Source organism: Varanus komodoensis, unplaced genomic scaffold (genome assembly GCF_004798865.1).
Source record: "Varanus komodoensis strain SLA01 unplaced genomic scaffold, ASM479886v1 scaffold155, whole genome shotgun sequence".
NCBI lineage: Eukaryota > Metazoa > Chordata > Lepidosauria > Squamata > Varanidae > Varanus > Varanus komodoensis.
In genome coordinates, this window is record NW_025335455.1 from 79,639 (window position 1) to 92,218 (window position 12,580).

Below are 12,580 nucleotides of genomic sequence, written 5' to 3' on the forward strand. Positions count from 1 at the left end.
TCACCACTTCGATGACGAAGTGAGGCTTTGCTTCTGCAATTGCCCTTTCCCATTTTACAGCTCTTCTGGTCGTCATGCTCTTCCTCACTTAGCCTTCACCTGTGTTTCCACTTCTTCCTCCATCTCCATTTATTATGCAGGAAATGTGTTGAGGAAGAATGAATATAGTTGAACAATATTTTCTGACTGGTAGTACAAGAGGCAGTGCTAGATGTTGAAAAGACCGAGGGCTCAGGCTCAAAGGACCAAAACAAAATAAAACAAAACATGCAGATGTGCATGTGCTAGTTTGCCTATGCACTAAAGGATCTCTGTGTGGGCCTTTAAAGGGTCCTGTTTCCTAAGACACTCCTGTTTGTTTAAAACAAAGTATAGACGTGGGAGAGGAGGAGCACATGTTGGCAAAAAGTCTGCTAATCCAAGGGGATCAGGTGCAATAGCAATCATCCGGTGGCCTTGCTTTTATGCCCAGGGGCAGAGGACCTCCCAGAGAGCTGGGCTTCCAGATGAAAGATGATGATGATGATGATGATGATGATGATGATGATGATTATAACATTTCTATGCCGCCCCTTGCCGAAGCCTCGGGGTGGCTTACAACACAATAAAATACATTGAAATACAATAGCACATAATAAATTACCATTAAATACAAAACTCCAGCCCTAGTAGGCCACACCCTAACACTGGCTAAGCACCCCAAAAATGAAAGGAATTTCAGGGCTGTAGTTGTAAATTTCTGAGTGGAAGAGAAGGACTCTTGCTCAATAAAGGCTTCCTCTGGTGGACCCTGGGAAAATGCATTGCATCAGCAATTTCTCGCCACCATCCCCACCAGGTTCCCTCACTCTGTCACCAGCCAAACTCCGTACCTGCTCTGTGAGAAAGTCTAGATGTTAGACATGATGGAGGTGGAGAAAGATATGCATGGTGAGGGGAAGTGGACTTGGTGGTGAGCGTTCTCTCATAGTACTGCAGCCCAGGGCCATGCCGTGAAGTTGGACGATGGGAGATCTATGGCGGACAAAAGGATGCACTTCTATTGTATTTCCCCGTGGTGTTAGTCCCACCATCCTCAGAGGCATGTCTGGTTAGGCTGTCTTCAGGTGGCTGCTCCCAGCTCTGCATCTCCTGGCTGAAGAGGCTCGGTCGCCTGTATAGCAGAGGCGAGGGGTGGGCGAACGGGGGTTGGGTTGAGTCTCTTACGCCTTCCACTGGCTGGAGAACCACAGCTGGTGGGTTGTGCAAACTCAGCCCGTGTTGGACAAGGTGGGTCTTCAGCCCGATCAACAGCACTGTTCTTATGCTGCCCCTTCCCCCAGCAGGCTGCCATCATGAACCTCTGTGTTATGTCTCTGCCTGCTCCAAAGATGACCACTGCTGGACAGCAAAGACCCTGATGAAGGTCCTTCCAAAGGTGCCAAAATCAAGGTGATTGAGGGAAGGCACCTTCACACCTTGTGCCCAGTAAAGTTCGTTTTCAGTAGGTGGTTTTGACTCAGATCAGTGTTCCATTTGTGAGCTGGGGGCAACCACAGATCGTGCCTTTTGGGGCAGCTTGGAAGACATAAGAGAGCAGGAGCCTCATTTCGGTGCTGCGCAATAGCTGAACTGGGCCTTTAATTCTAGAGGATTAGGTCAGAAGGAAGCGGCCCCCGGGCGCGGGCGGGCGGCTGCGAGGGCTTCTCTCGCACGTCCAAATCGCCGCTCTGGCCAGCAGGGGGCGGGCGGGAGCGCGCCTGAAGGCCTCGCTGGGAAGCGACCCTGCTAGTCAGACGGCGAGCCGCGGACGGGCAGGCCGGCGCCGCTCGTGCCGAGGAGAGAAGGGACCGGCCTCCCCCTCGTTCCGCTCGCGCGCCGGGTCTGCGAAGGTGCGTGTGCGCGCGAGCGAGCGAGCGAGCGAGCGAGAGGCGGCGGCGCGGCGAGGGGGCCCGGCAGCAGCGGGGCTCCCGCGCAAGAGCGGTGCGCTCCTGGGCGCGGCGATCCCTCGCCTCCCCGGCCAGCGCCAGCCCGGACTGCTCCGGCCCGCTGCCTCAGCCGCCTGCGTGAGCGCGCCTCCATGGCGACAGGTGGAGGCAGGAGATGCGGAGGCGGGGGCCTCCTGCCGGCCTGCGGGGGGCAAAGAGGGGCGCGCGCGCCTGCACGGGGGGGGGGGGGGGGGCTTGCCTGCTGGCGGACGCTGGAGCCCCCTTTCCCCGGGGCTGTGAGGCCAAAGGAGAGGGCCTCACAGCCCTCTATATTATAGACCGAGCAGCATCATGGGGTGCCGCTAAGCCCCCTCTCACTCCCCCCGCTTTCCTGCTCTCCGGAGCGCAGCGCCTGTGGCGGATGCACCTGCAAAGCAACCCTCAGCCCCTGTGGGGCTGGCTGGGAGCTCAGAACCACAGCCTGGTCCTCGGGAGCATCGCCTGGTGCGATGGCTCAGCTTTCCTCGTGGGCTTCTTGATCAAGGGAGATACCGAGCACGGACATATTAGGTGCCTTGCTCCAAAGCACTAGGGAAAGCTTCCAGCAGATCCTCTTGAACGCTGCCAGGGCTCCAATTCCCAGGGGGAAGGCTCGAGCTGCCTCCCTGGCTTTGGTTAAACTCTTCTAGCGTGGCCGTAGGAAAGGAAACGTGGTTGGCTCGATCTGCAGCGCTCTTCTCCTGCTTTTCTCTTCCTCCTCTTCCTCCAGCAGCACCATGCCGAAGAGAAAGACGGCTTCCTCGCTGAAGGGCCTTTGCCTGGAGAAGCTGGCTGCGATCATGCAGCACTTCAGCACCAAGATCTACACCAAGAGTGATATGCAGCGCTACCACACCTGCTCCATGGAGGGGCCCTTCCGTGAGCTGGGTAAGTGGCAGCTGGGGGGAAGGCTGCTGGAGGAGCACCGCCAAGGAGTTTGCAGCCACGCAACGCGATAGCCTTTCGGCATAGCTGACTTCTCAGGGTGGGAAAAGGACAAAGCTGTGGTGGGAAAGGCTATTGGTGGTTCCCGGCTTCCCAGTGCTGGAGGTAGTCTAGCTCCATATACCAGTTGTTGAGGAACGCAGGGGGTTGGGGGGCAGACCCAAAAGACTGGAACCCTGAATCTCCGCGGGGCCCTCCATCCCACACCCCTGCTGCCCACGGGCAGCCCGTGGTTAACCTCTAATCAGCCAAGCTCAGCTGTACTCTACAACCTCATTCCGTGCCAGTTGTGTTGGACTACCATTCCCATCAGCCCTAGCCAGCATGGCTGATGGTCAGGAATGCTGGTGGGGGCATGGACTAAAGTGCCTGCTTTGCACCTGGCTGGGGAGGCCTGCATCAGAGTGTTGGGCTAAGCCAGGCTCAAAGGCAGGCCCTCCCCTCAGCCCGCTGGAGTGACCACGGGCCAGGCGTCTGGTCGCAGCTGACCTGCCTCATGGGGTGGTTGTGAGGGTAAAAGGAACCGTGGATACAGACTTGAGTTCCTTGGAGGAAATGGCAAGTCTAACTCCCAGAAGCTGAATGGACGCCCTGCAAATGTAGCTCCCCGTCTCCCCGAGCTGTTTCTTGGCCACCGCACTTCAGGGCCGGGGCTTGCAAGGCTCACCCTGTGCCAAGCTCTGCGTGATCATCCAGGGCTTTTCTCTCCGCCCAGCCGGCTCCGTCGTCCAGGAGCTGCTCCAGCTGCTTCGGAAGAGGAACCGCCTGGCCTACCCCGTGCTGTGCTGGCTGCTTGTGCCACAGCTGGTGGAGCTGGACCTGGACAGCTGCCCGGAGCTGGTCAGCAAGGATGTTGCTGCGATCGTCACAGGGCGCTGCACGGTAAGCGTGTGCCCGTGAACTGGGAGGCCCCGCCTTTAAGGTGAGGACCCCTGCCTGCCCTCTTTGGGGACACTGCTGAGAGGGGCTTCGAGCATCTGCCCCAGCGTCTTGGCCTGACTCTGCCACTGTCCATCACCTGGCTGTGAGCGCTGGGCTTTGCTGCTGCGTTTTCCACCCAAAGCGCTCTGAATGAGAGGGCAGTGCTTCCAGCCCTTTGCTTCTGTCTGATCTGCCACAGTAGGAAGCTGGACCTAAATGCTTGCTAACAGCAAAGAGGGCAACTGGGTGCCGGGGGGAGCACTCCAGACCCACAGGGAGTTCTGCAGAAATGGGGACTTACTGCTAGTCAGTAGCTTGTAAGCAAGTTGGAGAAGGCAGTGGGCAAGAGGGGCTAGAGCAGGCGTTTGAGGGCCCACCCCCGGAAGGAGCAGGCCATGGGGGGGGGGGGGCTAGAGCTGAGCAGGGCAAGGCTGGGAGCAACCCAACACCCCCAGACCCAGGCTGACCCTAGATCCTCACTCATTCCCCCCACACATATTTCTCTCTCTTGGTCCTTCTCTTTATTTCCTCATGCTGTGTTTGAGAAGAATATGAAGTGTAGGATCTTGGGTAGCCCTCGATGGGATGGCCCAGATCCCATTTCTACAATCAGGTTAGCAATCTGCCAAGGGCCTCCCCCCACTGAAGACTGGAATTGCTGCTCCTTCTCCCCATTGCAGCCTGCATGTTCCCCTGCCCCTCGCTCTGCTCCAGACAACTGCGGTGGTGGTGAGGAGGAGGAGGAGGGCAGATGCCGCAGCCTCCAAACTCCCTGCCTCTCTGGCAAGGAAGCAGCCATCCTGATGAAAACGAGGAGGAGGTGCAGGAGTCGCTGGTGGCCACAGGGGTGAAAAGGTTGATGCTTTGAGGAAGGGGCCGGCCGAGTGTGTCCCCTGGAAGGGCCTTCAGCCTGGAGCTGCCAATGCTCGCCGTCTCTCCCCATCCCACATGCGCCCGTGTTTCCCAGGCCTGAAAATGCGCCTCTGCTGCAGTGGCCTGCAGGGAGAGGGGGGGCTTTTGAAGGCTGTAGCAGCACTGTGGACAGCGGGCTTGGTTCTTCCCCCCTCTTGGCGCCAGCAGAGGCTTTCAAAGCCCTCAAAAGTATCTACAGTCTTCACAAGGCCCCTTTCAGTTAGGACACTCCCTCGTCCTTGATCAACAGCTGCTGAGTGATTGAAAACTTTGGAACGGAGGGCTGGCTGGGGGCAGGGCCTGGGGAGAGGGGGGCGAGGACTGGGAGTAGCTGGTGGGACAGCTGTGGCCCCCGGCGGGCCCCGAGTTCTCCCTTTGTGTAGTAAGCCTTCCACTTCCTCGCTGACTCTCCTCCTGTCTCCTGAGGCAGAATCTGTCCACGCTCACTCTCCGCAACTGCAGCCTGGTCTCTCCAGACATCCTGCTCGACCTGGTGAAAGGGTTGCCGCGTCTCTTGAAACTGGACCTCTCGAACACCCAGTGTGACATACATGTCTTGGCAGCCGTGGGCGCCTGCTGCCAGCAGATCCGGGAACTGAACATCTCCTGCTGCAAGAGGCTGCCTCCCAGTGCCCTCCTTCATCTGGCCTATGACCTCCAAGGGCACTCCTTCCTCTGCCCGGCACTGGAGAAACTCACGGCTCTTTATCTGGGGCCTGGCATGACCAGAAAAGAGCTGGTTTCAGCGCTGGCCTTTGTGTTGCTCGCACTGCCCAGCCTGAAGGTATTTTTCCAGGAGAACCTGGCAGAGGCCCTGTGTATGGTCCACCTGCAGAACTTTGCCAGCGCCCAGATCGCCCCGGGGTTTCCTTCTCTGGATAAGCTGGTGCAGAACAGGCTGTCCACCCACACCAACGGGAGGAGGTCCCATCTCACACTGCCCCTTAAGGAGATACGGGAGATCACCGAGCCCTACCTGCGTGGCGTCAGTGCCGTGTGCCCAGACCTGGAGGTCGTGACGGTGTTAATACGGGATGGCCCCAGCTGGGCCCAAATCTTGCTGTCATGGCGCCATGTCACCCAGCTGAACGTCTGCTGCAAGGGGGCCAGGGACCTGAGGCAGCTCCTGCCTGTGCTGAAGTGCCTGGGGACCCAGCTTGAATCCCTCTCATTCAGCGTCTTCTCCTTAGAGGACGAGCTGGCGTTCCCGCTCCTGCTGAGCCACTGCCCCAACCTCCAGAAGATGAGCACTTCCCTCTTCCCTCCACTGAGGTGTGACTGTAGCAGGGAGCCGGATGCTGAGGCCTTGGGCTGGGACTTCCAGCTGGCTGCCAGCAAATTCCCGCCCCTCTGCGACCTTGACCTGTGCTACTACGACACAGGGCACCCCCTGCCTGCACAGCATGCAGAGGTGCTGAGGAGAACCCTCGTGGCCCTGCTCAAGCAGTCCCCAGGCCTGGAAAGACTGAGGCTCTTCGGCTTGCCGTTCTCCCTGGATGAAGTGTTTGCGGAGGTGCTGGAGCCTCCCAACACGGCCCTGGTGCAGCTCCAGGAGCTTTCCCTGATGAACAACAAGCTGTCCGTTCACACCATCCACCAGCTGTTGTCTTCAGAGAATCAGCTGCGCTACCTTACGTTGCAGGCTTGCTCAGACATCCACAAGGTGGAGTATGAGGAGCTCAGCAAGAGAATCTGGTCGGAGCGCCTTGACCTGTTCATATTCGGGGCCTCTGTGTGGTGAGGTCAGTGCGGGGGAGATGCGGCTGCCTCAGAGGGATCTGACAGAGGTTCGGGACAAGCTTGTTTCTGTTGGACCAGAGAGAAGCTTTTGTGTGCTGGATCGCTTGGCTTCCCCGCATCCTCCTCACCTCACAGTGCCACAGCCCAAAGGAGTCCTTATGAGCAGATCCAGCGACCCTCTCATCTTGCACCCTGCTCCTCACAGTGGCTGTTATTTGGGATGCGCACGGCTAAGGAGAGGAAGGCACTAGCCCCCTTGCCGTGTTGCTTCTGAGCAACTGCCATTCAGAACCGGCAGGTAGCCATCATGACCAGTAGCCATTAAAAGCCTCATTCTCTGCAAAAGGACTCATTAAATGGGTTTATTTGATAGCTTTGTACCCCCCCACCCCCGTTCCCCTCCTTTTTTTAGAACCCAAAGTGACTTGCATCATTCTGCTGTTCTCAGTCTTAGCCCCACAACAACCACCCCCTGGGGGAGGCTGGCCTGAGAGTTGCCCAGTTGGCTCCATGCCCAGGTGGGACTGGAACCCAGATTGCCTGAGTCGCAGGCTCACACTCTGAACCACTACACCCTGCTGACCCTCTAATATGAATTATGAGTTGTCCAAAGAAGTCCTTTTTCAGCCTGTCCTGGGTTGTTTACTTACATCCTGCTTTTTTCCTGTAAGGAACCCAAGGCATCTTATAGAATCCTCCTTTTCTGTTATTGTCACAGGAACCCAGTGGAGGAGGTTAAACTGAGGGTCTTTAGGTGACTGGGTGGCTTTTCCAAAGTCACCCGTGAGTTTGATGGCCGAGTGCAGACCTGGACCCTGGACCTCTCCAGCCCCTCTCCAGCACCCTCACCCCTGCACCACAGTGAATGGGATGTCAATCAAATTCACTGAAAGACTGAGTTCTGCGTTATGAAGGAGAAAAACATTATACTGTCTACTTTCTCCTCGTCATTTTAAAGATACCTGTAGTGTCTCCCTCTGTCCCTTTCCACTCAGTCACCTGTGGACTGGTTTGTTTGTATGAAAAATCCTGGATGTTTTTGCCAGTCCGGCTTTCTGAGGAAAGCCCTGCTGATGCCCCAGAACAGAACAGGGAATGCTCTGAACTGGATTTAACCTTCATTGTTGTTCAGTTGCAAAGTCGTGTCCAACTCTTTGTGACCCCATGGACAACATTCCTGCAGGTTCTCCTGTCCGCCATCCTGCGGAGTCCACCCAAGCCAACACCCACCTCTCCAGTGATCCCATCCAGCCATCTCAGCCTCTGCTGCCCCTTCTCCTTTTGCCGTCAATCGTTCCCAGCATCAGGGTCTTCTGCAAGGAGTTCCTCCCTCTCATCAGGTGGCCAGAGTAGTTGAGCTTCAACTTCGGTATCTGGCCTTCTAAAGAACAGTCAGGGTTGATCTCCATTAGGATTGAATCTCTTTGCGGTCCAAGGGACTCTCAGGAGTCTTCTTCAACACCACAATTCAAAAGCATCAATTCTTCAGTATTCAGCCCTCCTTCTGCTCCAGCTCTCACAGCCATACATTTACAACTGGGAAAACCATAGCTTTGATTATACAAACTCTTGTCTGCTTTTTAGTATTCTGTCTAGATTTGCCATCACTTTCCTCCCAAGGAGAAAGCATTTTTTTATTTCTTGGCTGCAGTACCCATCTGTGGTGATCTTGGAGCCCAAGAAAATAAAATCTGTCATTACCTCCATTTCTTCCCCATCTATTTGCCAGGAAATGAGAGGACCGGATGCCATGATCTTAGTTTTCTTAATGTTGAGTTTCAAGCCAATGTTTGCACTCTCCTCTCTCATCCGCATCAAGAGGCTCTTTAGTTCCTCTTCACTTTTTGCCATTCGAGTGGTATCATCTGCATATCTGAGGTTGTTGATATTTCTCCTGGCAGTCTTAATTCCAGCTTGCAATTCATCAAGCCTGGCCTTTTGCATTATGTACTCTGCATATAAGTTAAATAGGCAGGGTGCCAATATACAGCCTGCCGTATTGCTTTCCCAGTTTTGAACCAATCAGTTGTTCCATGTCTAGTTCTCACTGTTGCTTCTTAACCCACATACAGGTTTCTCAAGAAGCAAATAAGATGGTCTGGTAATCCCATCTCCTTAAGAACTTGCCACAATTTGTTGTGATCCACAGAAGCAAAGGCTTTAGCATAGTCAATGAAGCAAAACTAGATATTTTTCTGGAACTCCTTAGATTTCTCCATGATCCAGTGTATGTTGGTAATTTGATCCCTAGTTCTCAGCTTCTGTGAAACCCAGCTTGTACTTTTGGTAGTTCTTGGTCTGCATACTGCTGGAACCTAGCTTGTAGGATTTTGAGCATAACTTTGCTAGTCTGTGAAATGAGTGCAATTGTATGGTAGTTTGAACATTCTTTGGCATTGCCCTCATTTGGGATTTTCCGATCCTGTGGACACTGTTGAGTTTTGCAAATTTGCTGGCATATTTAGTGTAGCACTTTAACTGCATTGTCTTTTAGGATTTTGAATAGCTCAGCTGGAATACCATCTCTCCTCTAGCTTTGTTGATGCTGAGACTTCCTAGGGCCCATTTGACCTCACATTCCAGCATGGCTGGCTTGAAGTCAGTGACCGCCCTGTCCTGGTTTTCAGGAACGTTAAGCTCTTTCTTGTATAGTTCTTCTGTGTGATCTTGCCACCTCTTCTTAATCTCTTCTGCCTCTGTTAGGTCCCTGCCATTTTGGTCCTTTATCATGCCCATCTTTGCATGAAATGTTCCCTTCATATCTCCAATTTTCTTGTAGAGATCCCTAGTCTTTCCCATTCTGCTGTTTTTTCTCTATTTCTTTGCACTGTTCATTTAAGAAGGCATTCTTATCTCTTCTAGCTGTTCTCTGGAATTTGCATTCAATTGGGTGTATCTTTCTCTTTTTCCCTTGCCGTTCACTTCCCTTCTTTCCTCAGCTGTTTGTAAAGCCTCCTCAGACAGCCATTTTGCTTTCTTGCATTTCTTTTTCTTTGGGATGGTTTTAGTTCATGCCTCCTGTACAATGTTGCGAACCTCTGTCCATAGTTCTTCAGGCACTCTGTCTATCAGATCTAATTCCTTAAATCTATTTGTCACCTCTACTGTATATTCATCAGGGATATGATTTAGGTCATTCCTGAGAGGCCTAGTGCTTTTCCTTTCTTCAATTTAAGCCGGAATTTTGCAACAAAAAGCTCATGATCTGTGCTGCAGTTAGCTCCAGGTCTTAAACTTCATAGGCAGCCCCAAAGTAGAGTGCAGGTTCTCATTCCTGGGATTAGAAGGCGAGACAGAATTTGGGGGATGACAGAGCTGGTCCACCACAAGCCCATCTGGCCTTTGCAAAGGAGACACTTAACAGAATGCCCAAGGAATTGGAATTGGAATGCAGTTGAGGGCTTTATAAAGTTTTTCTGCAGTTTCTAATCATTAAGTCTTCCCTGTTCAAAATTATTTATTGCATAGTGCTTATAAAGCTCCTAACCTTTCCTGAAAATTGTTTACTGTAGCCTTAGTTGTCCTGTTTTCAAATAGGGCAATACATTTGCCTCTGTCCAGGCATGAGGATTCTCTCCTCAGAAACAGACGGCCTTAAAATACTGAGCACCTCAGATTTGATGTGGTTCAGGACTCCTGGACTTGGAGCCTTCCTTGGGTTTCCAAAATGGACTATCTCCCGCTTTCGTCTTCTTCGTTCTCCTCTTCTTCTTCTGTAACACGCTACATCCCAAGCGGAGAGGAGGAGGGTGCAGTGCTGTGAGTGGCGGGTCTATTGGCCAGTCGGTGAATGAATTTATCATGGCTTGCTCACCTTATGTTGGACTTCTCTACATGAGGCATTTCACCCAGGTTTTGTCCAGGGTGAAATGTTTGGCAAATATGGGAGCCCTGGGAGGAGGGAGATGGTGCACAAACTCAAACTTTTCTGAGAGTGAGATTATGAGTGCATCATCAATGTCTTGTGTAGAGAAGCCTTTTCAGCTGCAGTGCTTTAGAGAGGGGCACAGAAGAATCTATCCAAAGCTGGAATTTCCAGTACTTTTTCGGCTGTTTGCAAGCTGTCAGCAGTATTGCCAAAAGAATTGGTGGAGTCGTTGCAATCTTTGCTTTTGTTCCAGTGTTATTCCAGGCAAATCCTTTGCCACAATCCCTTCTCTTGCTTCTAAATTGCCTTGGTTAGGCTTGCTGTTGGCTATTTCTCTCTCCAGTCTAATTGGTATTGCTACATATTGTTAGGAAAATCTAAATAAATGTTATATGGAAAAAAAACAATCTTGCGTATTTTTTGTTGTGGTCTTCAACACTGTACCTGAGTCCTGTCTTGGAAAGCTGTAGAAGCTGCTCAGATGCAAGATCCTCTCCCTCTCATGAAGGAAATCTGCCTCAGAGCTTACACATCAGGAAAAGTTTGTGTCCCATTCAACCCCCATTCAAATGCCATACATAATATTTCACTAATCCAATTTGCTAAGTACAGGTATCCCTTGCTTAACGCGGTTTTGATTAATGTGGGTTTTGATTAACATGGTAAAATTAATTGTGACAATCCCTTGATATGTGCAGCAGAGTTTTAATTAACATGCTTTTTAAAATTTGCATAACAGTGTCTTTCCTCCCCTCAACTGTGATCTCAAGGCTGCAAGGCTGCCTTCAGTGGTGTTTGTATTGCAAACTCATTTTCCTTGTTATCACAGAATTTATGCTGATAAACAGAAAACTACTCATCACATGACTCTTGATAGCTTTTCCAACAAAAAGTAGTAATAATTACAATAATGAATGTAAGTACATTTAATAAAACATTTACTTCCCGATCATATTTTGTCTTTCTTAAAAGAGGACCACATGATGAATTAATACCGTAATGGATTATGTATGAATTGTAATTTGTAAATTATTAGATTTAACATGGATTTGATATATGAGGCAATATTGTGTGATCAATTAACAGCATTAATCAAGGGATACCTGTATTATAATGTTGCAAGGAAATCCTTTTCTCATTGACTGCTCTGTGAAATCCTCTGGAGCTCAAAAGGATCGTTTTTGAGGTATTAACTCACAGAATCCTAGAAGAGTTGGAAAGGGCCATGAAGACCATCGGTCCAACCCCTGCTGTTGCAGGATACCAAGTTATACTGTCCTACCCAGATTGCTGCCCAGTTTCTTCTTGAATGTCTCTAGTGTGGGAGAGCCCACCACCTCTCTAAGCAGCTGGTCCCACTGTCCTATTGCTCTGACAGTGAGGAAGCTTTTCCTGATGTCCAGCCTGCATCTGGGTGGTAACAGCTTGAATTAATTATTCTGTGTCTTGCACTCTGGCATCAGCAAGAAGCGATCTTGACCTTCCTCTTTGTGGCAGCCTTTGGGGTACTTATAGAGGGATATCATGTCCCCCCTCAGTCTTCTCAAGGCTGAACATGTCCAGCTCTCTCAGTCTCTCCTCATTGGGCAGTGTTTCCAAACCCTGGATCATTTTTGTTGGAAATCAAAATCAAGTCAATCTCTTTCACATTTCCCTATTTCAATCTGAATAGCACTAGGCTTGAATGTGTAAGCTTCTTGTATTGTTATATTTTTCTGACTTGTTGTCTTTTATATGTGATTGCTAAGCACACATGCCCTCTCTCTCTCTCTCTCTCTCTCTCTGCACCAAGCACTTCCATCAGTCATCCACAGGATCAAAGGATGACCCAGACTTAGCTGATGAAAGATGCTCTCTGACCACAAAGTACCATACCTGTCTTCCCTCTGAAGGTTATATTTATTTTATATACTGACTTCATATATTCTAAACCACCCAGTAATCAAGGTTCTCCAGCTGGTGTGCAATACATTTAAAACAATCCCCTGTAAACATTAATGAGAAAGTAAAATCAGCCCAGAATAAAGCTAAGATACTGCCAAGAGTGAAGCATATGTTCACCATTTAAAAAAAACTTGACATTTGTGACAGCAAATGAATAAAACTAAGACCGTTGGCTCCTTAGTCATTCATGTGGCTTCTGTTAGACCCCTGGAAATCAGTGAGGCGAGTTAATCATGACAACTTGAGAGTGTAATACCTAATGGAGCACCTCATGATATCTCAGCTTATTGTCTGGATGTTGCCT

General features: G+C 51.2%; 1 protein-coding gene across 1 annotated transcript; it reads left to right on the forward strand.

Annotated features, from left to right (window-relative positions):
• The first annotated feature begins 893 nt into the window (after positions 1 to 893).
• LOC123021071 lies at positions 894 to 6,465 on the forward strand. Its single transcript, XM_044425476.1, has 5 exons — positions 894 to 930; positions 2,312 to 2,477; positions 2,677 to 2,834; positions 3,607 to 3,773; positions 5,155 to 6,465. The coding sequence occupies exons 1-5, from the start codon at positions 894 to 896 to the stop codon at positions 6,463 to 6,465; spliced, it is 1,839 nt and encodes a 612-aa protein (XP_044281411.1).
• The last annotated feature ends 6,115 nt before the right edge of the window (positions 6,466 to 12,580 follow it).